Below are 24,809 nucleotides of genomic sequence, written 5' to 3'. Positions count from 1 at the left end.
GGGGGGTGGCCGGGGCCGGGAGAGGAGGGACTGAACAGCCGCAGTGAGCTAGCTGAGGGCTCCCTGCTTCCCTTTGTGGTTGTGTTTTACAAGTCTAGAACCTGCCCCGGTGACCCGTCCGAGCTTGTTCTGGTGACAGGCGGACAGATGAGAATTGTGCTTTCTCCTGAGTTGGGGCCACTCCGACCGGATGGAAAGTACTGGTGTTTCTGTCCCCGGGACATCCACCTGAGGCGTCAGGGAAAGCTCGTGTCTGGGAGACTGAACTTTCTCTGAGTCTCGCAGGGGGGCGGTAGAGAGCCCCTCCGCAAATGTCGGTCTGCTTTTTTTGGCAGAGGCTGAAATATGAAATCGCTGAAGTGATGACTGAGATTGACAATCTGACTTCAGTGGAGGAGAGGTAAACAGTCGGCGCCATACCGCTGAGCTACTCACCTCTTCTCTCCCCGCCTCAGCTGCCGGCTGACCACAGCGGGGGCAGGATGGTCGGGATCGCGAAGTGGGGCGGCCGTTGGGGGGCTGCTGGTGCCTCGGCTCTCCACCCCTCACCCCTTCCTGCTCTCTGCGGAGGAGTCGGGTGCTGCCCCGGGGTCCGTGGGTCTCCTCTCCCTTCCCGGGAAGCACAGGCCCCTCCGAGTTAGCCTGGGAGGAAGCGCCTCTCTGTACAGCAGGGGACGGTGCTTTCCTTAAATCGCTCTTTGTCATTGTCACCTTTTTCTGAAGCAGGAATCAAGCGTAGGGAAGAGCCTGGCAGCCACGTGTGCCGCCTCTGCGGTGGTGGGTGGAGGGGCGGGGATGGGGGGTGGCGGGGCGGGGGAGCCCGGGTGGTCTTGTGCACTGAGGGGCTGGCCGGGGAGGCAGCGTGCCCTCCTGCCCTCAGTGCAAATGTTCGTTCGCTAACGATTTCTTAACTGTTTGAAATGTGTAGCAAAACTACCCAGAGGAACAAGCAGATAGCTATGGGGAGGAAGAAATTCAACATGGATCCCAAAAAGGTAAGTGGACCTGCCAGTGTTCCGGCCTGTGAGAGGTTGCGTGAGTCACTGGTTTCATCGGCTCTCACTCTGGACGCAGGTGGTCACGCCCCCTCGTAGATACTGAGAGTGGGAGCTAAACTGGTGTCGTGTAGGGGCTGTCGGCGAGTGGGGTGAAGCACAGGCATCCGTCGCCCTCGTCCTTGGACCCGAAGGCCATTCTTTGGGTGTGAGGCTCCGGGTGAGGCCAGGCCGCGGCAGCAGCGGGCGTGGGGAGGCCCTCGGTGGGGCCAGGCTGAGCCGCGTGTCTTCCCGCTGCAGTGCAGCCCTGGGGACCGGCGGGCAGGGCTGTACCCTGTGTGTCTGCCCCAGGGGTTAAGTGGTCCAAGTCCGGGGACTTTGCTCCTTCCGTTCACCTTCGAGAGCAGATGTCCGTGTGAAGGGCCAGGAAGCTCTCCTGATTGAAGCCAGCACCAGGTCTTCCCTTGAGTTGGATTTTCTAGCAAAATGCCCGAAAATAATGAAACCTGCAACACATAGGGGCATGTCTTTGAGGTTGAAGCAGAAGACTCAGCAGAGCCTGTAAACGCTTTCTGGAATGCTGGGCTCAGCCGCGGGACCATTTGGTTCTGAGACAGAAGAGTGGAGCCGGGCCAGCCACCTGGGCTCGTGTCCCGGAGAGGAGCACCACGTCCCCGAGCAGCTGACTTCATTCCGCCATGATCTCGAGGTGGCAGTCACATCACACACCTTCCTTGGCATTTTACTTATTTATTTTTGGCATTGAGCCTCTGTGCTAATTAAGATTTGTTCGTTCAGCAAATGTCGATTGCAAGGACTGCACTGTGCAAGGTGTGAGGTCTGCACACTTGCATTTCCAGGTGCAAGCGCGGTTGCAAATGGTACGTAAAGAAATGGCTTGCCAGCGTGCCTGCTCCTAGGCCTCATCGTGCCGGAGGCCGGGCTTTGTTCAGCCGGTGTCCTCCCGGCTCTGCGCAGTTTCCCGTCGCTTCCTGACTCTGCGTAGGGGCATCCACAGCCCCAGATTGGAATGCGGCGCACTCCAGAAGGATCTGTGCATTTGGTAATGATGAGGTTTGGAGCGAGAACGTTTTGTTGTTGTTTTTCCTTTCTGGAGGAGCTGAGTTGACAGAGTTGGCTTAATCAGCAGATCGGATAGGCACTGGCGGCGTCTCAAGAGGCGCTTCGTGGGGTGGGGGGTGGGGGGACGACTGTTTTGAAAACCGGACCTTCAGTTGTATGGTGCAGTGCAGGATAGCACCTTGGGGGCGTCCAAGGCCTCCCCACGCAGTGTGCAGACACACTGGTGTTTCAGGGATGCTCCCCTCCGCCCGGTGCCAGCCTGTCCTCTGGTTCTGCGCTCACCGGGCGTCCGCTGTGCAGTGCAGTCGGCAGGGCCGCCTCTCGCTTCTTGAGAACTTGCCACGTGTCAGCAAGCACTGACGAAGGCCTGGAATCGGCACACCTGACCTACTGAGTGGGCTCCGTTTTCATGCCTGGGGCACAGAGCCTCTCAGACGTGCCCAGTGTCCTGAGCGAGGAATCCGCCTCAGAGTCGGGCCTGTGACCACTGCACTTCTCTGGGCTCCTGTGGGGCCCTGGGGCTGGTTTGGCAGCACCCCCAGGAGTCCAGCCCCAGGAGTCCAGCCCCCAGGAGTCCAGCCCTGCGGGATCTCTCCACCACAGCAGCTGAGTTACCTGCCTTGCCTGGGCTGTGGCCGGCTGCTCCGCGGGCTTTGTTCTGCCTGTATACCCCTCCACCTGAGAGGTTTTTAAGATATTGATTATTGGTTCTACCCCACACTTTATTGGTAATTATTTACAAATTTAGCCTGCACATGGCCCTTTGCTGGGGAAAAATAATGAGAATTCCCTCGTCTTCTAGATGATGATGACACTTTGGCCGCTGTAACAAAATACCGTAGACTGGTGGCTTAAGCACTAGACATTGACTTTTCGATCGTTCTGGAGGCTGGAAGTCCAAGCTCAGGCTGCCAGCATGGCTGGGTTCTGGGGAGCGCTCTCTTTCCAACTTACGGCCTCCTCCTCACAGGGTCCCTAACTGGCAGAGAAGAGGCAGGAGAGCGCCCCCTGGTGTCTCTTTTTAAAAGGGCCCTGGTTCCATGAGATCGCGGCCCCGCCCAAATGGCCCCATCTGACCCTAACTGCCTCCCAGGGCCCAACTTCTAACACCGTCACACTGGGGGTTAGAGCTTCAAGATAGAGATCTTTGGGAGACACATTCAGTCCAAAACAGCACGGGGCGTTCTCACGTGCGGTGCGAAACGGGCTTGCATTGGAGACTTTCAGGCCAGCAGGAAATATTTGAAGTCACAGAGTGGTGACATTCTGGGCGGGAGCTTCTGTTTCTGTAGGTACATGAGATACACAGGCAGCACTTGGGGGTATAAATGAGGAAGAGGAAAGGTTGATTCAGGGAAGCTGGAAACCTCCTATAGCCTCTCTCTTTCATTCCCAGTTTCCTAGAAATGCCTTAAATATACGAATTTGTAACAAGCAGGACTTCACCCAGTTGACTAGAAATTGAGGGAACCCTGGAAGAGAAAAGATGAATGGTGGCCCAAAGGACACTCAGGAAAGATTTACTCTGGAAGGGACAGCCACGTCAGGGGCTCCGCTCCCTCGGGCAGCACGTGTGGGGCGTGGGACCGCAGAGGGGACATCCAGACTGTTTACCCTTGGCTAAGCTTGTGCCGAGCAGCTGTGTGTGCTCCCAGGTGGGAGACGCAGGTGTCTCTTCTCTGCTGGCCTCACTGAGGAGGAGGAGGAGGAAGAGAAACACCCGCTCCCAGAGACCGGCTTCTGAGCACCCCAGCTGGCCGCATCACCTGCTCCAGAAGCAAACGGGGTTCAGTTGGGCTACCAGAGAATCGGAAATACAAAGGTCATCGCCCATCCAGGAATCACCAAATGTTTGAGCTGCCTGACCCTGTGAAAGAGACATGAAATGCCACAGAGCTAACACAGGAGGAATCATTGAAAGTATGTTTTGTATATTATAAAGCTCATCAGAGATGATGGGGTGGAGGCTTATCCTTGGTGCAGGGAAGGGGAGTTGTGGAAAAGACCCTCGGAAGCGAAGAGCCAGCTCCCTGTGAAAACCCACCGCGCCGGCCTGGGATGGGCACACAGGCAGGGCAGGCTCTCCTGTTCTCCGTTGCTCTGCGGAGAACCATGAGACGGTGGGAGGCAGGTCTGGCCACTGAGTTCATCGAACAAAAGCCCAGGAAGAGAGAATAGAAGACAGAGTGGAGGGTGAAATCCTGGAGTATTTCAGAGCTAGATGAAGACAAAATCCTCAAAATCAAAGGGTTCACCAAATGCCAACCAGGATAAAATTTTCAGACACTGATCCATAGAAATATCCAGGAAAATACCAGAAAACTTACGGATAAAGAGAAATTCACTGACTTTCCAGGGAGGAAAGAGAGATTACCTAAGAAGAAACCAGGATCACGACAGGAACACTGGATCAAAGACAAAGGGAACTGTTTTCCAAGGTCTAAGGAAACGTGATTTAAAACCTAGAGTTCTGGAGAGGCTGGTGTAGACGTGCAAAAAACCAAATAAAATAATAAAAGCCAGCATTCTGAATCACAGCTGTCACCCGTGTGAGGAGGCAAGTGAGGACATTACAGATGTGCAAGGACTCACAGAAGGAGCTGCTGACAGGTTCCCTGAGCTCTAGAAATCGTGTTTGGAGGAGGGCATCTGTAAACAGGACAGGAATCCAGGATGTGGGATTAAACCACCGGAACGACGGTCAAGTCTAAAGGAGAGCTTGATTGTTGAAAGAATGTTTTAGAAATTGAAGTCCCAGAGGCGCCTGGGTGGCTCAGTCAGTTAAGCATCTGCCTTCGGCTCCCATCATGATCCTGAAGTGCCAAGATCAAGTCCCGCATCAGGCTCCCTGCGGAGCGTCTCCCTCTGGCCCTCCCCCTTCTTGTGTTGTCATTCTCTCTCAAATAAATAAAAAAGATCTTTAAAAAAAATTAAAGTCCCAGATTACCTCAGTGCATTTGACCCTGGAGCAGCGCTGGGTTTGAGCTGGAAGAGTCCACTTACCCATGGAATTTTTTTTTTTTTTTCAGTACATACAGTACAGCACTGGAAATGTATTTTCTCTTCCTTAAATTTTCTTAGTAACGTTTTCTTTTCTCCAGCTGACTGTTGTAAGAATGTGACTGTAATATTGTGATACTATTATAAGAATACAGTATATAACATATGAAATGTGTTAATTGACTGCTCACGTAATGTGTCAGACTTCCGGTCAGTAGTGGGCTATTAGGTTTTGGGGGAGTCAAAAGTTAAATGCAGATTTTCGACGGGGGGCGGGTATGAGGACCTGTACCCCCATACCCCCTGCATTGTTCAAGGGTCAGCTGTTTGTACGTAGCAAGGGATAAGGGAAGCAGGTAAAGGTTGGCTAAGGTTTTGTAGATATTCTTGGATGAGTGTAACTTTAAATATTAAAATTTTATTTTTTTAAAGACTTATTTATTTGTCAGAAAGTGAGCACAAGCAGGGGGAACAATAAGCAGAGGGAGAAGCAGGCTCCCAGCTGAGCAGGGAGCCCAATGCAGGGCTCAATCCCAGGACTCCGGGATCATGACCTGAGCCGAAGGCAGAGGCTTAACTGACCGAGCCGCTCAGGCGCCCCTAAGTGTTAAAATTTCAAGAGCAACCACTAAAAGTAGGGATAAGATAGGATTTCTAAATTACTAGGAAAAATTGCATAAAGAAAACTTAATTCGACAGAAGGTTGAAAAGACATGAGAAATACCTAGCATATGTGAAGGCTCGGAAAAGGAGTGGTGACAAACCGGTAATCGCCGTCAACTTGGTTGGGCTCAGTTACCTTTTAAAAGCACCTTCATGTTAGGTTGAGCAAGCAGCAGTGAAATGCGGTTGTCTTCTGAGACACACACACAGAACAGCCACGGAGCTTGAGAACAAGGAAGTAGGAAAAGATATACGAGGTGTAATGGGTTGAATGGTGCCCCCCTCCAGTAGATTCTACGATTGCTTTTCTAAATGATATATTTTTAAAGACTTTATTTATTTGAGAGAGCGAGCACAAGCAGGGGGAGCGGCAGAGGGAGAGGGAGAAGCAGACTCTGCCGAGCAGGGAGCCCGATGCAGGACTCGATCCAGGAGCCCGAGATCATGACCTGAGCCAAGGCAGATGCTTAACCGACTGAGCCACCCAGGCGCCCCCTCCAAGCGATATTTTAAAACATGAACGTTGTCTAATGATACTGGAACATTTCCTTTGTTTTATTAGCATTTAGCTAGCATATTCGGGTCCCTGGGCTGCTGTAGTAAATGACCACACTCAGTGGCCTGAAACAACAGAGGTGTGTTGTCTCACAGGCCCCGGGGCCAGAAGCTCTGGCGGAGTGTGCTCTGGGCCTTCCTCCCAGCTGGCCATAGCCGCTGGCCATCCCTGGTGTTCCCCGGCCTGTGGACCCAGCGTTCTGCTCGCAGCCTGTGCGTCACATGGATGGGGACGCACATCAGCGGCTTCCATGTCCTCCTCTGCTTCTGCCTCTTTGTCTTTCCTTCCCGACACAGTCCTGTTCTCCTTCGTAACTGCTCTCTTTGACTCTGGCTTCTGGCTCCGTGTTCTCTTCCAGTCCCTGGCCTGGGCTCCCCCCACTGTGTGTTCTGGTGCCTGTCGGAAAGGGAGCTGGAGCTTGACTTAGGGCTCCTCTGAATGCATTCTGTAACCTTGAAGCACGGAAGAGGTGACCTTGGGCTAGGCCTACTTGGTCTTCTCAAATCCTGGTTTCTCAGGCTGTTGCATAGCCTCCCCAGGGAGCTCCCGAGTGTTTGAATTTTAGAGCAGGTCGTGAGCAGCTCGGGAGAGCCTCATCCCCAGGCTCGTTCAGTTCCGGGCTGGGCCTAGGCTCTTGGAGTGCCTGGGACCTTGTGACTGTGGAAATTGCCAGGCCTCGGGACTCTGGGGACCGCTGGGGAGGCTGGAAAGAGCACAGGGCAGGATGGATGCAAGCCTCTGTCAAAGCCCCCTACCCCGCCCCCCCCCCCCCCCCCCCCCCCCCCCGCCGACGGTGCACAGCAGAGTCCCATCAGCAGGCAGGAGGAGGCACCGGGACCTGACCGCGGGACAGCCTGCTGCTGGGGTTCTCCACTGCTCGGCATCCCCCCGCCCCCTGCCGGCCAGTATGAGCCTAGGTGGGCGTGAAGGAACAGGCCGGGGAGATCACCCCAGTTGTCAGCCAGCCACCCATCCCCCAGGGAGCACCTGCTTCCACTGGGCCCTTGGCCCCAGGACCTTGGGCTGCTTTGGACGCTCTCTCTCCTGTCCTTTGCAGTTTGGTGGGGAGGGGCGGACAGCAGGGTCTACCGGTTCCACCTGCAACCGGTCTGAGAGTCCTTGGGATTCAGAGTCGAGAGAGGCAGACCAGGGCTGCTTTGGCCTCTGACCTCTTGGCCAGGGATGTTAGGTGAGACTGTAACCGTCTGCCCCCTGCCCAGAGCTCCCCTCCCGCACAGAGCCCTGCCTCACTCACCCTGAGAGCTGGGTGCCCACAGCACCTTGTTTCTGGGGCCTTGCTGGACAGGCGTGTCCTTGGGGTCGGAGTGCTTCCTTACAGTGCGTGCATGTCCTCTCACGAACAAGACGATCCCTGGGAGGCCCGGACTCACGTGCGCTCCCACCAGAAATAGAGAGTTAATTTAGGATCATCAGACATACTGATTTTTTTGGTAAACTTTTTGAAGAACAGCATATGGTGCGCAAACTTTGAATGCACAGCCTGACGAATTTTTACACATTAAAGTCCTTGCGTAACCCAGAGCAAGATGCCGTGTCGGCATCAGGAGTGTCTTTCTGGTGTCTCCACCTGGCGAACAGGTTCCACACTGTCAGCATAGAGCAGTGTGGAATTGAGGTGCATTCCGTGCGGTCCTTCACACCGTGTCACGTCTGTCGGACGCGTCGATGTGCTGGTGCATTTATCCTCTCTCGTTGCTGTGTCGTGTTCCCTCGAGTGGAATCTGCTGGAATAGATTTCTCTCTTTTGTTGGTCAGATGTTGTTGGGTTGTTTTCCTGTTTGGGGAAATTCTGAATAAGGCTGCTGTGGACATTCACGTGTTTGAAAAAAAATAACAAGGACTCTCGGAGGGACCCTGTGGTGTGAAGGAGCCCAGGTCCTGGGCACAGAGCGTGGTGGCTGGACAGTCTTCTCCAGAATTCGTAGAAACAGAGGCAGATGGAGGGCGGAACCCCCTTCCAGCTTTGCAGCCTGTGTTCGGAAGCCAGCTCACAGGCTGGGCCAGAGGTCCACGGTCGCCCTTCTTAGGGCTTCTCAGGAGAGGAGCACAGCTGATTCCGGCCATGGAGGCGCCTCTGCAGCCTTTCATTTCGAAGTTGTCACCTGAGCCCTTGAGGGCCTTCGTGGGTGTGGATTTGCACGGCTTCAGCTCCGTGGCATAGACCCATTACCATGCTCAGCCACAGCCCACAGATCTCATCAGTGCCACTTCACAACGGACTATCTTCTCACACAGCAGACGTGGCCACAGGGTGTCCAGTGGCTCCCACGTGACAGGACCCTCCTCCCCTGTGCCCCCCCAGCCCTGTGTTCATCCGGGCCTTTCCCTCATCGACTGGCCGTGAGGGTTCCGGTCGTCTCGTCTGCATTCCAGGCAGGAAGGAGGGAGAGGGAGTTGCTCACAAGTCCCTTTTGATCAAGAAAGTAATAGCTTCCCCGGGTCCTCTGTCCGGACTTCTTTCCGACCAGGAACATGATTATTTAGCAAGGAATGGCAAGGAAAAAGGGGAGTTTGGGAAGGGCGTGGTTGGCCAACCATATACAACATGTTCCTCTCACACACAAAGCAGATCATTCTCCCGAACTTGGGAAATCCGATATCATGAGTACCTCTGCCTTTATAATCTCTAATATCTTCTTTGTGATTCAAGAGAGAGGGAACACAAGCAGGGGGAGGGGCAGAGGGAGAAGCAGGCTTCCCGCCAAGTAGGGAGCCCAGTGCAGGGCTCGATACCAAGACCCTGGGATCATTCCCTGAACTGAAGGCAGACGCTTAACAACTGAGCCACCTAGTCACCCCCTTTTGATGCTTTGTTCCGTAACCCCTTTGTCTTTTAGCCCATTGAATTGCCAGGAAGGAGTGAATGTGCTTTTCTCTGATGGACAAAATGTAGTCTGGGGTGTGAGAATGAGATTGTCCTGGTATTTTTGCCGTGTCCCAGCCAGTGAGATCATTACTCTAGATGTACTTGTGTCTTTGAAAGATGAGTCTGGGCGACCCTCCTAACCAGAGCTTCCTTTCTTATGTCCCTCTTCAGGGAATTCAGTTTCTAATAGAAAATGACCTGCTGCAGAACTCCCCAGAAGACGTAGCCCAGTTCCTGTATAAAGGAGAAGGCCTAAATAAGACCGTCATTGGGGACTATCTGGGAGAAAGGTAAGTTGAAGGAGAACCAGCAGCCCAACCAGTGCCCGCCCTCCACGTCAGGGTCTGTCAGTTACCTGTGGGCATTGGGGCGCACATGCTGCTCCCCCCTACCGCGCTGGCCCAGTGCCGTCACAGCCTCTCCCTGCCTTTGTGGGGAGAGAGGTGCGGGTGTTCTGGGGCCAGGCGGGGGCTGTGATCTCTGGAAGCCCTTACTCAGGGAACCATGGCAGCATTGAAACTGGGCTGCCCCTTCTCCATACCTCAGAAAGCATCTTTTTTTTTTTTTTTTTTTTTTTAAAGATTATTTGAGAGAGAGCATGAACATGTGTGTGTGAGCATGTGTTGGGGGGCGGGGGGGGGAGAGGAAGTGAGACTCCCAAGCAGACTCTCCACCAAGCACAGAGCCTGACGCAGGGCTCGATCCCATGACTCCGTGATCATGACCTGAGCTGAAATTGAGTTGGATGCTCAACTAACTGAGCCCCCCCAGACACCCCCTCAGAAAGCATCTTAATCTTCTTTTATGATTTGCTCAGAAATAGACCAGGGATTTTCTTCCCCCTGTTGCTTGGGGTAGGAGTGAAGGTGTGAAGCTATTAATTTTTTAAACGGAGAGCTGCTGGTTGGTTTTATAGCCCCGGCCTTCTTTAATTAAGGGTCCATTGGCAGTGTGTAGCAGAGGTTGGGGCGGGCATCTAAGGCAGCGCATCCCTGAGTCAAAAACCAAACAAAAGTGTTTAAACAGGAGCCCAAGAGTTGCTTACCTAGATTGGTTTCTGTTTCTAGCTTTTTATTAAAAATAGTTGATCAAGGTGGAAAGCAGAACACTTCCTATCTCATTCTGTGTGGCCAGTAGTACTAGGGACCAAAACCAGAAATAGCACAAAAAAAAACAAAACAAAATGAAAGCCCTACAGAGCAGTATCTCTTATGACTACTGAAGCAAAAACCGTCCACTAACTCTCAGTAAATCTAGCAGTACAGACAAGTGGTTATACACCAATACGTTCATCGCATGCATGCCTTCGTTACCTCAGGAATGCAAGGTTGATTCAGCATACGCAAGTCAAGGTAATATACAGGATCAGTAGACTAAAGAGCAAACCCACATGACCATCGCAATAGATGCCGGAGAGGCTTTTGGCAACATTCACTGCTTTAAGACAAAGGTGTTCAACAAACCAGGAAAAGAAGGGAACTTCCTCAGTATGATGCAGGCCCCTGTGAAACCCACAGGCTGACTTCATGCTTTCTCCTAAGAATGAGAACAAGATACGGTTGACTGCCCTTGCCACTTCTCTTCAATGTGGTACTGGCAGTTCTAGTTAAGCAAGAAAATGAAATTAAAAGCATCTGGTTTGGAAAGGAAGAAATAAAACTTTGTTTACAGAAGACAGAACTGTGTCTGTAGAAAATCCTGAGGAATCATTAAAAGCATTAGAACTAAGAAACAAGTTTGGTAAGGCTGCAGGATACAAGATCAATATGTAAAATCCAGTTATAGTTCTAAATGGTAGCAATGAGCAAGCCTGGAAAAGATATTAAGAAAAACAGCTCCATTTTATAATAGCATTTTATAATAGCATTAAAAGAAATAAAATACTTGGGAATAAATTTAACAAAAGAGGTACAAAATATTTAGTCTTAACTAGAAAACTTTAAAAAAAAATGAAGACCTACGTAAATAGAAAATTGAGGCGGGGATGTTCATGGATTGGAAATTTGAGCTAGAGATTTTACTCATTTTCTATTAAAATCTCAGCTAACTTCTTTGTAGAAGTTGACTTACTCATCTAAAATTAATGTAGAACATCATGGGACCCAAAATTGCCACAACCTTGGAAAAGAAGAACAAAGTTGCAGAACTTAACATTTTCTGATTATAAGACAGACTAAAGCTACAGTAATGAAGATGGTGTGGTATTGGTATAAGGATACACTTCTAAGTCATGGAATAGAATTGAGAATTTAGAAATAAACCCTTAAATTTTTTTGTCACGTGATTTTTGACAAGGGTGTCAGGACAGTTTTCGTGGTGGAAAGAACAGTCTTTCAGCGAATGGTCTGGGACACCTGGATATCCACATGCAAAAGAGTACCATTGGACCATTCAGATTATGCAAAAATTAAACTGAATCAGAGAACTACATGTGAGAAGGAAAACTATAAAACACTTAGAAGAAAACATAGGGGTAGGTCTTTGTGACCTTGGATTAGGCACGAGTTTCTTAGATGTGACACCAAAAACATAAATAGTAAAAGAAAAATGGGGGTAAATGGGACATCATCAAAATTGAAAATTTTTGTGTTGGAAAGGACATCATCGAGAAGGTGGAGAGGCAATCCACAGAATAGGAGAAATTTTTATAAGCCATGTATAAATCTGATAAGGACTTCTTTTTTTTAAAAGATTTTATTTATTTATGTATTTATTTGAGAGAGAAAGAGAGAGCATGAAAGGGGAGAGGTCAGAGGAAGAAGCAGACTCCCCACTGAGCAGGGAGCCCGAGGCGGGACTCGATCCCAGGACTTCAGGATCATGACCTGGGCCAAAGGCAGTTGCTTAACCAACAGCCACCCAGGCGCCCCCTGATAAGGACTTCTATCTAGAATACATGAAGAACTCCTACGACTCAATAATACGGCAGCTTAATTATAAAATGAGCAAAGCATCTGAATGGACATGTCTCCAAAGAAGATACGTGACTACGTGATAAGGCCAGTCAGCACATGGCAGCATGTTCAGCATCCTCAGCCCCCATCAGGGAGCTACCACTTCCCACCCATGAGGATGTCTGTAATATTAAGACATGCACCGCCCAGGATGTGGGAAAACCTGAGCCCTCACTTGCTGCTGGTCCCATTTCCAGGGCCATGGGAAGCGGTTGGCAGTTCTTCCAAATACTCCCGTCTCCGTGCGACCTGCTCGTTCTGCTCCCAGGTGTTCACCCAAGAGAAGCAGAAACTACCATCTGCACAAACACGCACGAGTGCTTGTGGCCGTGTGGCTCTCAGTCAGCAGAAGCAGGAAGCGGTTCTGATGTCCATGAGCTCGGGTGTCCCTCGGCTGGTGGGTGGACGAGATGTGGTTCATCTGGGTGGTGGGCTGCTGCTGGGCGGCAGGGAGAGCAGCAGAGTGTGGGTGCTTGCTGCCGCAGGCCTGCGATTCCCTTTATGCAGAGCGCTCCGGGCAGGCGAACTTAGGGAGGGAGACAGCAGACTCGTGTTCGCCTGGGCCTGGCAGATGGGGCGATGGGCTTTCTTTTGGGGGCAGCAAAACTGTTCAGAAATCAATCGTGGTGACAGTCGCACAGATCTGTAAATATATTAAAAGCCATTGAATGGTACGCTTGAAATAGGACAGTTGTATGGAATGTGGATTATGTTTGAACAAAGCTAAAAAAAAAAAGAAAGAAAACCCACAAGAAACCCTGAGCAGCGGCCCAGGGCTGCAGCACCTACTCGTCTGTGCCACGAGGGCCAGCGTCTGAGGTCGCCATCACTGTGGCAGGTGCTTGAGACAAACGAGGACGGTTGTGGGATACGCTGGCTGGCGGCTCCTGCTGTTGGCGGGTAGTGCGTGCCTGCAGGTTTGGAGTTCCAGAAAATGCCAAGTTCTGAATCTGTGCCAGGCTCTATTTTAGGCACATGGGTTGTGTTGTTTTTTGGAAAAAAAAAAAAAAAAAAAAAAGAAGAAGAAGGACTCATCCACTCGTGAGCAATCTTCTGCTGGGACGATACAGGTGAAAACCACTTCTCTCGTCTGCTAGAAGGTGGTGGGGCCGAGGAGGAGCAGAAGCACGTAAGGGCATCGGGTGGGCTGTGGTTGGCAGTTAGGCCGGCTGGTCAGGCTTGTCCTGTTGAGAAGGTGACGTTTGTGCTAGGCCGTGAAGGGGACGGGGGGTGTACTGCAGGCAGGTGTTGGGGGAGAGCAGGACAGGCAGAGGGTCAGCGTTCGGGGCCGTGTGGCTAGAGCAGAGGGAGAGGAAGGGTGGCAGAGGTTCTCAGGGTGATGACGGCCCCCTCTGCCCCTTGCTTGGGGTGGGGGGAGGTTCCCAGTCCAGGAAGGACGTGGTCTGATTCACAGCTCAAAGCTGTGGGGAGTTAGGGGGGTGCATCCCGGTGTGTAGGTTCAGAGAAGGGCCCGGCAGGCAGGAACCCCAGAGTGGGAGGCTCGCAGGTACTGTTCGCATCACGGGGAGTGTGGCAATAAAGGACCCATGGACTGAGGACTGAACCTCAGAGGCCACCCTTGAGGGAGGACCGGCTACAGCAAGAGTGGGGGCGCAGCCGCCCCTCAGATCACTTGGCCTCTCAGGTCCCACCTTGGGGTCTTCACACCAGCCTGTGCACCTGAGCCCAAGAGGGGACCAGCTCCTCCCCCAGGGATGTGCGGTCCCCCAGCTCTGCACCCCGCACTCAGCAGCGCTGGAACTGGAACGGTGGGCACTCGCCTTCGACGCCGACCCCCATGGCTCTGACTTGGTGGGCGCTGCCCTGCGTGGGCGCTCAGCCCGGTGGGGGCCCGCTCCCCGGTCTTCGCTGCTGCCTGCCTACGATGGGCGGGTGCTCGCCGCCTCCGGGGCCGGTCCCCCCAGCAACCCCAAGGCCTCAGACAGCCGCTTGCCCCAGAGAAAGGAGGAGAATGTTGCCGCATGTGCCCGGGCCCCTTCCTGAGGCTGTGGTCATCCTTGCAGCCCCACGGGCAGCTGGTGGGCGTCCCTTTGCAGGTGCCCCTGGGCCATGGCCATTCCTCAAGGTTGACAGTGGTGGGCATGTGCCTGTGGGGCAGCAGCACCCTTGTCTTCAGCAAGGTCTGGTCTGCTCTGTGGTCCGGGGAAGACCAAGGGACCGCCGTCGCCTAGGGGAAGGGGAACTTTTGCGTCCTGGCCCGCACCTGTGGGGACAGCAGTGTTTCGCTGTCTCGGGCTGTCCTTACTGTCCCTTGTGGCCAGGACCTGGGGAAAGAGCATGGAGTGAAACCCCAGTGAAGCATGTTGTCCTCTTTCACGTGATGTAGAAGTGGAGGCCTTTGATGGTCTTCTCCTGTGTAGTTTGGTTTTAAAACTCTTGTGCACTGCCGGGTTTCTGCCCCAGCACCGGGCTCCCGAGTCCCGCCTGCGAAGGGCGAGCGCTGTCAGCGGCCGCTGGTTGGGAGAGCCGGAGGGAGAGCGTGCACCTGGCGCTCAGGACCCTGCGGGACTGCGTGGCTCGTGCCCAGCCATGGCGGCCATCTGGAAGCTTCCAATGGCCCCGTACCCTGATGGGTACCAACTGTGAAGTAAATTCCTAACATCCTACCGAGTCTCCTTTGTCCTAAGCCTGAAAACGAGCGTGCAGCGCAGTAGATCTTACCTTCTAGTTGTGCAAGACGAGAAACCAGACCCTTGGTCTACGTAGTAAAGGTCTTTCTTTTGAAATGACGGACGTTCTGCGCAGTGGCCTTGGACCGCACTTGCTTTCTTTTCCAGGGATGACTTTAATATTAAAGTTCTTCAAGCATTTGTCGAACTCCATGAGTTTGCTGATCTGAACCTCGTGCAAGCCTTAAGGTAAGTGTTGGGGCCCGGGCTGGCCGCGGGAAGTGTGGGAGCAGGAGACAGGCCCTTCCCCGTCTGGGGTCCCCGGGCCGCCATCCCCCAGAGCTGCAGACAGGCCCAGAGAGGCATTCGTGGACCGTGGGGCATGTGTTGTTTCCCACCCAGGACTTGGTCCTTGGGTCTGGGCTGTCCTCCCGCTTCCGAGGCTGAGCCCCTCTCCCCCGCCTCTGGCCGCAGACGCCAGCCTCGCAGACGCCCCGGCGTGGGCCAGGGGACATGGGCACAGCCCACAGGCAGAGTCTGTCCCTGAGTCCCTGCCTTGTCCGAGGAAAGCCTGGCATCCCCGCGCCCCGAACCCCAGGGCCGCCCTCGTCCCCCGGTGCTCGTCTCTCCACAGGCAGTTCTTATGGAGCTTCCGGCTCCCCGGGGAGGCGCAGAAGATCGACCGCATGATGGAGGCGTTCGCGTCCCGCTACTGCCTGTGCAACCCCGGCGTCTTCCAGTCCACAGGTGGGAGAGGGCGGGGCGCTGAGAGCCTCTGCGCAGGCGGGCGGGCGGGCGGCTGACGGCCCCGCACCCGCTGGCCTCCCGCAGACACCTGCTACGTGCTGTCCTTCGCCATCATCATGCTCAACACCAGCCTTCACAACCACAACGTGCGGGACAAGCCCACGGCCGAGCGCTTCGTCACCATGAACCGCGGCATCAACGAGGGGGGGGACCTCCCGGAAGAGCTGCTGCGGGTGAGCCTCCCGGCCTTGGGGCCCGCCAGGCACCTGCGGGGGCCCTCGGGGACGTGGAGCGGACTGGCCCTGTGGCCCCCGACCAGGTCCCTGAGCGCACTGTCGCCTGTGCTGCTCGCAGAACCTGTACGAGAGCATCAAGAACGAGCCGTTCAAGATCCCCGAGGACGACGGCAACGACCTGACGCACACGTTCTTCAACCCCGACCGCGAGGGCTGGCTCCTGAAGCTGGGTGAGTGGCGGCCGGCGGGCGGGCCCCGCGCTCGGAGCCCCCAGCCCTCGGCAGCCAAGGCCCCCGACCAGAGGCAGAACCGCTAGAAGCGAAGGCCGTTGGGCCGCGTCTGCCCGCGGTAGCCGGCCGCACGCCCCCGACTCGATGGCTGCTGCTTTGAGCCCTGCCCTGTGCGAGCGAGGCCGTCCCGTCCGTGTCCACCGCAGAGAAGGACGCCCGGGCTGCACGAGTGTCCCAGAAAACTGCTCAGTTAGCATCCTGATAGACCCAAGGCAGTTTTCTGTACCGGAGGCAGGTGCATTTACTGCGAGAACCTGCGTGCCTTTCTCTTGGTTTGGTGTGGCTGATTTTTGATGAGTGGTTTAAATGTGCCTTCTTGTTGTTTTCCTTCTGCCTGTGGCTCCCACCTTTCTGTTCTGTGACGGGCTGTCCCTGCTTGTTCTGCGTTAGGAGGTACGTACCCAGTGGCTTCCTGCCTCTCCCCCAGCTGCTCGTTCCTCTCTCGGTTTCTCTCCCCCGTTGGTCTGTGTGAAGCTCTGATTTGTGGCTGCCATTCATCCGACCCATGTGGCTTTGGACTTGCCGGGTTAGCTTCATGTAGGGCGCAGTGAACGGGACACCCGCTCCCGCGGGGCCGGGCGAGGCGTGGCCGGGACGCCAGCCTCTCTGAGCCCAGAGCGCATGGGAATGCTGTGTGGGAACGAGCTTGCCCTCCGTGTCCTTGGGCCCGAGCAGCCTCGGGACTGCTGGTCGCCTGCTCCATCCCCGTACATCACCGGTTGCCTCTCATACTAACCCAACAGCGCATGTCTGCTCCCCCGGACGGAGCACGGGAACGTTCAGCGGGCTTTCTAACCACGGACAAGTGGAGTAGCGTTGGTATTTTTGGGGCAATTACAAGAATTGATAGGGTGGTTTTTTTTGTTTTTTTTTTTTTTTTTTTTTTTTTTTTTTGTCTTGTTTTGATCTGGGGGGCGGGGGATTTCTGCATTCCTGGGACATGAGAGCCTATGAGATGGGACCATGTGTTCCAACCAGGTGTGGTCACTGTAGAACACACTGTAAGACACCGGGCCTGAGTGAGTCCCTACGGCTCTGTGTTCTTAATCAGGGGGAGGGTAAGAGGCAGGTGTGAAGACGTGTGCCAGGACTCAGCCGTTCTGATTTGGGGTCTTCCTCTGTTTTTTTTTCTGGCTTAGCTGAGGTTTGGGAATGTTCTAGATCTTTGTCTAGAAACCCAGAGCCATAGCCGTGGAATTGGAGATGCATCTCTCAGGTGACCTCAGACCTGTGGCCCTGGGGTCAGGGCAGAGGGTGGACGTGTCTGACACTCCAGCAGCAGTACCTGGGCCCCTCCTGTCCTTGCATTGCCAAGGAGGGCCCCTCGTGTACAATGACTGTGTAGGCCTGCCTGGCAGCCGGTGTGGCCTTGGCTCCGGCGGGAGACACACCTGCTTCTTTTTTTTTTTTTTTTTTTTAAAGATTTTATTTAGTTATTTGACAGACATCACAAGTAGGCAGAGAGGCAGGCAGAGAGAGAGGAAGGGAAGCAGGTTCCCCGCTGAGCAGAGAGCCCAATGTGGGGCTCGATCCCAGGACCCTGAAACCATGACCCGAGCCGAAGGCAGAGGCTTAACCCACTGAGCCACCCAGGCACCCCGACACACCTGCTTCTAAAGCGGGAATGAGATGAGGGAGACAAATGCCGAGTGGGGCTTGTGTTCCCCCACATGTAAGCCATGCCCAGAGTACCCCGAGGAGCTACAGAGCTGGTGGGGTGCTGAGTGGGTGCCTGAGGGCCCCCAGCAGTCAGTCATGGCCTCGGCACAGTGGCCGGCCCAGGGTCAGCTCCTTCCATGCTCCGCCGCCACATGTACGGGTGTGAGAGGGCAAGTCGCCGTGCTGGCATTCCCAGTAGCTGTCACAAATCTAGTGGTGATGGTGCCATTCAGACCTTGGGCCCACCAGCCAGCCAGGTGACTGCCCAGGCCGCCTCTGTACCTTCTCTGCACACAGCTGTGGCCATCCAGAGAGTGGGTTTCCAGCAGGCAGGTCCGCTCTCCACAGCTGCTGGGCCTGGACACAGTCCTGCCCACAGGCAGCCTCCCAGGAGTCTTGACGCTGGCCTGGCCCCTAGGGACAGCTAGTTGGCGTCGGGCTCCGAGGGCCAAGAAGGCAGTAAATCTACTGGAAGCTGAGGCTAGAGATGTGTTAGCTTGGCCTGGGTTAGCTCTGGGCCCTTCTCTAGCACAGGGCAGACACAGGCCTGCACACGGAGGTGCTTGGCCAGGGGCCTACAACACAAGCGTAGGAGACATGTGTTTTGCGCACGCACTTAAACAACGGAGGTCACCATGTGACCTTGCTTCCTCATGTTTCATCGTAAACTTAGTCTCGGGCCAGGTGGTGCTTCCAGAAGGCCTGGGTGCTTTGCGAGAGCACAGGAGTGTTGTGTTGCTTTGGGATCATCAAGGAGAAGTGCCTTACAGCTGCTGCGCTTTGAGAGTGGGTCAGTTGTGCTAAGAACAGGCAGGCCCATGGGTCAGAGTCGAGCTGTCCTGCAGGAGGAGGAGGGTGTCACAGGGTGTGCAGGCACGGTGTGCCTGGGAGCAGCTATGGAACTAGCAGCAGGTTCAGAGTCGAGAAGCCAGGCTGCTTTCCACAGGCATGAGTGCTGTGTGTGTGTGTGTGATGTGTGTGTGTCCGTCCGTATCTGTCCGTGTGTCCCTCCCTGGCTCATGAGGCTCAGCCAGGAGCCTGTGTAGGCAGAGCCCATCTGTTCCCCTGCAGTGAGACCTGTGGTGGCTCCAACACCAAAGGTGGGACCCCTGCTCCCCCCTTCTCCCCTGCTGGGCCTGGCCCCAAAGCTGGAAGGGTACCTCGGGCTGGGCGGGGAGGCCTTTGGCCATGACTACCAGCCCGGGGATTAGGCTCCCCAAGATGCGCCACTGAACTCAGGAGCCCCCAGGGGCTAAACGCTGAGAAGCCTTCCTGGCTAACCCGCTTCTGGTGCGGGGCGGGGCGGGGCAGGGTCGGCGATGGGGCTGCAGGTGAGCAGAGCCTAGACTGTCGCCTCGCGACCCCGTGCGGGCTGCAGGACGTGTGGGCTCCCGGGACGATTCTCTGAGAACCTGCCTGCGGGGCTGAGGGGAGGGAAGGTGCTGGCAGGAGGGTCAACACTCAGGCAGCGTGGTGGCAAGAAGGAAGGGCCAGGGCCGTGAGGGGAGCCCTGGGAAGGCCCTGGAGGCCACTGAGGGGTTGGGTCCTCGGCTGACGGTGTGAGCCTTTGCGAGCGTCGGGCATGGAGAGCCGGGATGAACTTACCTCTTCGAGGCTTGCCTGTGGCTGCTGTTCAGAGGAGAGTCAGGGGCAGGGAGGCTGGCATGGGTGGGGGCGGCTGGCGGCCCAGCCCAGCACCAGTGCAGCCTGAGATAGACCTGGTGGAGGGCGGTAGAGTGAACTGGCCATGAGGATGTACCTGGAGAGAATCTGTGCTGTCCCATCACTGGAGGACTTGGGGACAAGGGTCTCCTGGGTCCCCTCCCCATGAACGTGGGCTTCCCCAGGATGCCGCAGCGGGGGTCCGGGCATGAGCAGGGCTCCTAATGCTCGGCCCTGTGCCGGGTCTTCCAAGGAACCAGTGAGGCCCTGTCCAGAGGGAGCGGACAGTTCCAGCGGGGGAGACTGCATGGGGGTGGGGAGAGATGGGGGAGGGGGGGATGCGGCTCTAGACCCAAAGACCCTGGGGGACGGATGTGTGGTCTGCGGGCCGCAGACAGGGCAGCAGGAATCGGGGAGGCACACGGTCAGACCCCTCGGACAGGGACCAGAAGTGAGGTGCGTGGAGCCAGGGGTGTCTGTCAGGGAGGAGGGAGACGTAGCTGGACCTTCCTTCTCCGCACAGCTGAGGCCCCCTTCTTAGTGCCCGGCGTGCCTGCACACCAGCCTCTCCAGTCGCATTTGGGCTGGCCCAAGGCCACCCGAAGGGGGTCCGATGTGTGATCAGTGAGGCAGGGGTGAGGGGTCCCAGCGGGGTCTCCTGAGGACCTGGCCGGTGGCTCCGAATCCCAGTGGTCGTGACTCTCCCCCGGAAGTGGGATGTCTTCCTTGCCTGGATTTCTGCAGACTCCCTGCTGGGTGGCCCTCTTACCTCAGTCCCAGGGGGACATGGGACGCCGGCGAGCGTGCCTTTCTGTCCCTCCGTGACCCCTGCCCCCACGTGACCCCCACGACCTTTCCTCCCACACCCTGGTCCCTCCGTGTCTTAGAGCCAGGTGGGTGAGCTCCGCCCCGAATGTCACGTCGGGGAGTGACAGAGCAGGGCCAGCTGCTGCTTGTGGCCACGAATTGCTTGATTCTGTTTTTTTTAAACTTCATGTCAGAAGCAAAGGCGGGAAGTTGAAGCCTGTTTGTGCTGAATAGCTAAGGGTAAAATATTTCTGTAGTGAAAGGAGACGCAGATGAGCTGTGTGTGTGCATGTGTGTGTTTACATGTGTGTCCCTGATCTTATTAAGAGATTAATTCAATCGAGTAATTCCCGGACCCAGGAGTGATTGATGGTGACGGACTGCAGGGCCGCGTGGAGCCCTGCGGTGACAGGATTAGGTGGTGGACAGGCCGGGGATCAGCACCGACTTCATCCTGTGGTCATTTCCATGGTGGGGGGGATTAAGTCCATTCATCACGACTAACATTTCCAGAAAGGTGGAATTCAATAGGTGGCCTAGGTGGCCATGGCGGGGGCGCTGGTGCTGGCCCGGGTGGGGGTGCATGGGGGGCCCCCTGGCAGTACCCTGCGCCTGCTCGGGGCCAGGCGCCAGGCCACAGGGCTCGGCGGGGACTTGGCTCAGTGTGGGCAGAATGTCCCACCTTTCCACGAGGAAGGGAGCTTAAGACCGAGCTTGGCTCCCAGTGGCATTTCTGAAAATAGTCATTTCTGTCGGTCCCGGCCCCCCCTTCCGGGCCGCGGGTTCCCAGCGCATGCGGGCGCGGACTCATGAGCTCTTCTGCTTCCAGGAGGGCGGGTGAAGACCTGGAAGCGCCGCTGGTTCATCCTCACCGACAACTGCCTCTACTACTTCGAGTACACGACAGTAAGGGCCACGGGGCCGCGGGCGGCGGGGGGGGGGGGGGGGGGGGGGGGGGGGGGGGGGGCGCGGGCCGGGGACTGCGGGCCCCAGCCAGGCTGGCCGTGCACTCCTCTCTCGCAGGACAAGGAGCCCAGGGGGATCATCCCCTTGGAGAACCTGAGCATCAGGGAGGTGGAGGACCCACGCAAACCGGTAAGCTGGCCCCTTCTCGCCGCCCCTGCCCTCCGGCGGCCGCTGCGCCCGGTGACGGCCGTCTGTCTGTCTCCGCCAGAACTGTTTCGAGCTTTATAACCCGAGCCACAAGGGCCAGGTCATCAAGGCCTGCAAAACAGAGGCGGATGGCCGGGTGGTGGAGGGGAACCACGTGGTGTACCGCATCTCCGCCCCGAGCCCCGAGGAGAAGGAGGAATGGATGAAGTCCATCAGGTGCGCTCCAGCCCCGGCTCGGAGCCCTGAGGGCCCCGGGGCCTCCCTGTGCGCGCACGTGGGAGTGGGTGCCCCTGCGGGGCCGCGTGCCCCTGCGGGACTGTGTGCCCCTGCGGAAGTGCGTGCCCCTGCGGGAGGGCACATGCATGCGAGCGTGCACACCTGCATGTGGGGGAACGCGTGCACCCGACAGCACCTGAGCGCAGGCGCACTTCTGCGTGCGGGACCCGCCCCGGCTGCGGAGACGGGCAGGCCCTAAGCTGTCTGCTTGGGGGCAATGCAGGTGCCGCCGGACCTCAGCCTTCTCCTCTCTCCGCAGAGCGAGCATCAGCAGGGATCCTTTCTATGACATGCTGGCCACGAGGAAGAGGAGGATTGCCAATAAGAAATAGATCTCTCCCGGCCTCAACAGGTGACAGTAGAAACCAAAACCCCACAGCAGAAAGTGACTGGGAGCCTCCCCGACACCCCGGGCCCCGCCTCGCTCTCCCGCCGCCTCCCGGAAGGAGGCAGTGCCTGCCCCGCCCTGGCCGCTTGGCGCCTTTGGGGGGTGGTCGCCGAGGCCCCGCCGCTGGTGTCCCAATGCCCTCTTCCCAGCTCCGGCCCAGCTGCACCTGCTGCCGTGGCCAAGGGGACCTCGGGCCCGTCGTGCCGCACGTGCTCACCGGGGGCTGCGTTCACCGTCCTAGAAACCGCTGTTTTCTCTCAGAATGAGGAAGGAAAAGCTACCACTTTTTTATTCAGAGTTTTTTCTCAGATATATAGGATTATAGCTTTTATATGCCTTTTTATATTCTGAAATTATAATGAAAGATACTTTCTAACAGTAGTATTTTTAGAATGGCAGCTATAAATAACTCCCGGACACAAGTCTCTACTGTGCACTGAAGAAAAATTCTGTCTACAAGACACACGCAGCACCAAATGCGGGCGGTGGGCGGCGCCGGTGGCAGGGGGTGCGGGTGTGCCGCAGAGTCCCCCGCTTCCCTGGGCAGGGCCGGGCTCCAGGTGGCCAGGTCCCCTAGGGCTCCTCTTCAGCTCAGATAACTTTCTAAAAAGGCAGATCGTTAAAATACAAGCGACAGTTCTGGGTGTTTCTCTTGTACCTGTGGTCCTGGCACCATCTGGGTGTGGAGCCCCATGAAACGGCTGCTGTTGGCCTGTGCGGACCCCAAGCGGCAGTTCCATGTGGTTCAGCGGAACCAGGCTTCCGACCAGTCCTCACTCTTTCAAACCTGTTGGAAAACTCAGTGTTTCTTTTGCTGACCTGATGGTAGTTGGACCCAATCTCTTGACGTAACGCATAGACCAGTAACTAGAACAAATCTCATTCCATGTTTTCAGAGACTTACTCTCTCGCCGTGAGCAGGGAGAGCGCGCGCTGTGGGATGGAGGCGCCGGGCACTTAGGGTTTCCTGTAAATAGTGTAAAGCCCCGGATACGTGCAGGTGGTGGACCCTGAGACGATCCCCCACCGGGCGGCTGTCAGGTTGCTGTTGATCTAATAGTAGGTGCTCAGGACGTCTGCCGGAGGGAGGATGGCTCTCAGGGCAGCACAGGGCTGCCGCGGGCCGAGGCTGGGGTGCTGTGTGCCGGGTCGTTGCTGCTGGTTCTTCAGGATGGGCCCCGGGAACAGAGGCTGCCGGGACGGACCCCCCTCCCACACTGAGTGGGCGCGCCCTGCCTCTGCGGCCTTTGGAGGTCACGGACTGCCCCCTGCAAGAGGAAAGTCCCAGAAAGCAGGCTTCAGAGCGTCGGCACCTGTGTGAAGATGTTGAGTACAAGTGACTGTTCCTGTGAGTTGCCTTGGTGCTGGAACTGACCGGCTGCGGGCCCCTGGCCTCAGCACCGCTGACCTTGACGTAGCTTTAAGTCACGCTAGATGCAAAGGGGTCTGAGCCCAGGGCTCTCCACCTTGCATCAAACTGAGTTTTTGTTTCATTCCCAAGCTTTTAGGCTTTGTTACTGTACTGATACCTCAAAATCGAAACTCTAAGTTTTTGAGAAAGGCAAGTCGGCATTCGCAAAATGCCCGGCTGGTATATATGCAACTCTGGCCTCCAGTCTTCCACGAGCAGAGGGCGCCCAGAGTCCGCAGCCCAGCACTGCGCCCGAGCACCCCCGCAGCGCCCGCCACGTCCGTGTCGCACACGGGGGGACCTTCCCTCTCCTTTGTCTGCCCCAGGTAGGACCCTGGGGAGACGGGGCTTTTGGTCGCTGGGGTTTAGCCTCAGTGGGGTCGGGAGAAGCGAGCTTAGGGCAGACCCGCAGGAGTGGTTTCTGTGGGCGAAGGCGCCTCCCGTGCTGGCTATTTCCCTGGAGCGAGGCAGAGGCCGCGGTGCTTGGACTCTGTAACCTGCTGTCCGTGTTCTGTGAGATCCTCCACTTCCAGATTTTGCTGTGACAGTATTAACACGACGGGCGCACGCGCCGTCACCCCCGCTCCACCTCAGGCCGGCCTGTCCGGGAGGCCCGGCCCCCCTCCCTGGACCTCAACACGGCCATGTTCCTCCTCCCCCGACCCCCCCGCCGCCCCATCTGCACTCAGTGCTTGAATTTAGTCCCAACTCTGGCCAAAGACAGGCTTTCCTCTGGAGGCCAACGGCAGGAGGCAATGGGAGGGCTGCGTTGGGCGGGCGGCCCCGGCCCTGCCAGCCTCACTTAACACGAGGTTTAATTGGACGACCCTGGACCCAGGCAGGCAACAGTGTCTTCAGGATCACGGAGCAACTTTCAACAGTTTAACCTGGTACCAAACTGAATCAAGATAGGAGCTATTTATAGATGAAGCAGCATTTAATGCTTCATATAAAGCAATGCATATTTTTAAAAGTTAAAATGCATATTATCTACATAGATGTGCTTTGCTGAGAAGTTAGGTCTGTTGTAGACCCGAAACCACACGTTGTGATTTCACATTTTCTTATTTTTTCTTAGACATTTCTATTTACAGCAAATATAGTTAATATGTAAATAATGTACAAAGAGATTTCTGGAGTGTTTGTTATTCACTGTATATACTCCCACGAGCTGCATGAAGAAATATCCTATTATCTATTGATATTTTCTTAAAATGAATAGCAAAATTGGAAGGTGTATGGCCATCAAATTGCAAATAACTGTGTTCACAAAATAAAAAAATGCATTGTTCAAAGAAGATTGTCTAGGACTTGGTTCTTTAGAATAGATTGTCGTGTGCAGGAACTTGCTCCCTGTCCCTCCCCGGTCCCAGGCTCAACCTCCGGGCCGAAGGGGAGCCTGTGGCTTGGGCTTCTGCAGATTCTAAGACGGTGAAGGCAGCACGAAGAAGT

At 55.7% G+C, this 24,809-nt stretch overlaps 1 protein-coding gene across 2 annotated transcripts in view; it reads left to right on the top strand.

Annotated features, from left to right (window-relative positions):
- LOC111145790 (cytohesin 3) overlaps positions 1 to 24,639 on the top strand; it is a 52,350-nt gene extending 27,711 nt beyond the window's left edge. The window contains exons 2-13 of one of the 2 annotated variants that reach the window (XM_022501005.1): positions 336 to 400; positions 929 to 995; positions 9,356 to 9,474; positions 14,937 to 15,017; positions 15,403 to 15,515; positions 15,600 to 15,748; positions 15,870 to 15,981; positions 16,432 to 16,434; positions 20,999 to 21,075; positions 21,193 to 21,264; positions 21,344 to 21,498; positions 21,818 to 24,639. In XM_022501005.1, the coding sequence (XP_022356713.1) occupies positions 363 to 400; positions 929 to 995; positions 9,356 to 9,474; positions 14,937 to 15,017; positions 15,403 to 15,515; positions 15,600 to 15,748; positions 15,870 to 15,981; positions 16,432 to 16,434; positions 20,999 to 21,075; positions 21,193 to 21,264; positions 21,344 to 21,498; positions 21,818 to 21,890 (1,059 nt within the window). In that variant the 5' untranslated portion in view covers positions 336 to 362 and the 3' untranslated portion in view covers positions 21,891 to 24,639. The remainder of the gene's footprint in view (positions 1 to 335; positions 401 to 928; positions 996 to 9,355; positions 9,475 to 14,936; positions 15,018 to 15,402; positions 15,516 to 15,599; positions 15,749 to 15,869; positions 15,982 to 16,431; positions 16,435 to 20,998; positions 21,076 to 21,192; positions 21,265 to 21,343; positions 21,499 to 21,817) is intronic. The other variant, XM_022501004.1, reaches the window with a different exon arrangement.
- The last annotated feature ends 170 nt before the right edge of the window (positions 24,640 to 24,809 follow it).

Source organism: Enhydra lutris, unplaced genomic scaffold (genome assembly GCF_002288905.1).
Source record: "Enhydra lutris kenyoni isolate GAN:26980312 unplaced genomic scaffold, ASM228890v2 scaffoldscaffold13, whole genome shotgun sequence".
Lineage (NCBI taxonomy): Eukaryota > Metazoa > Chordata > Mammalia > Carnivora > Mustelidae > Enhydra > Enhydra lutris.
Note: the sequence above shows the minus strand (reverse complement) of the source record. Positions and strands in the feature narration are given on the sequence as shown.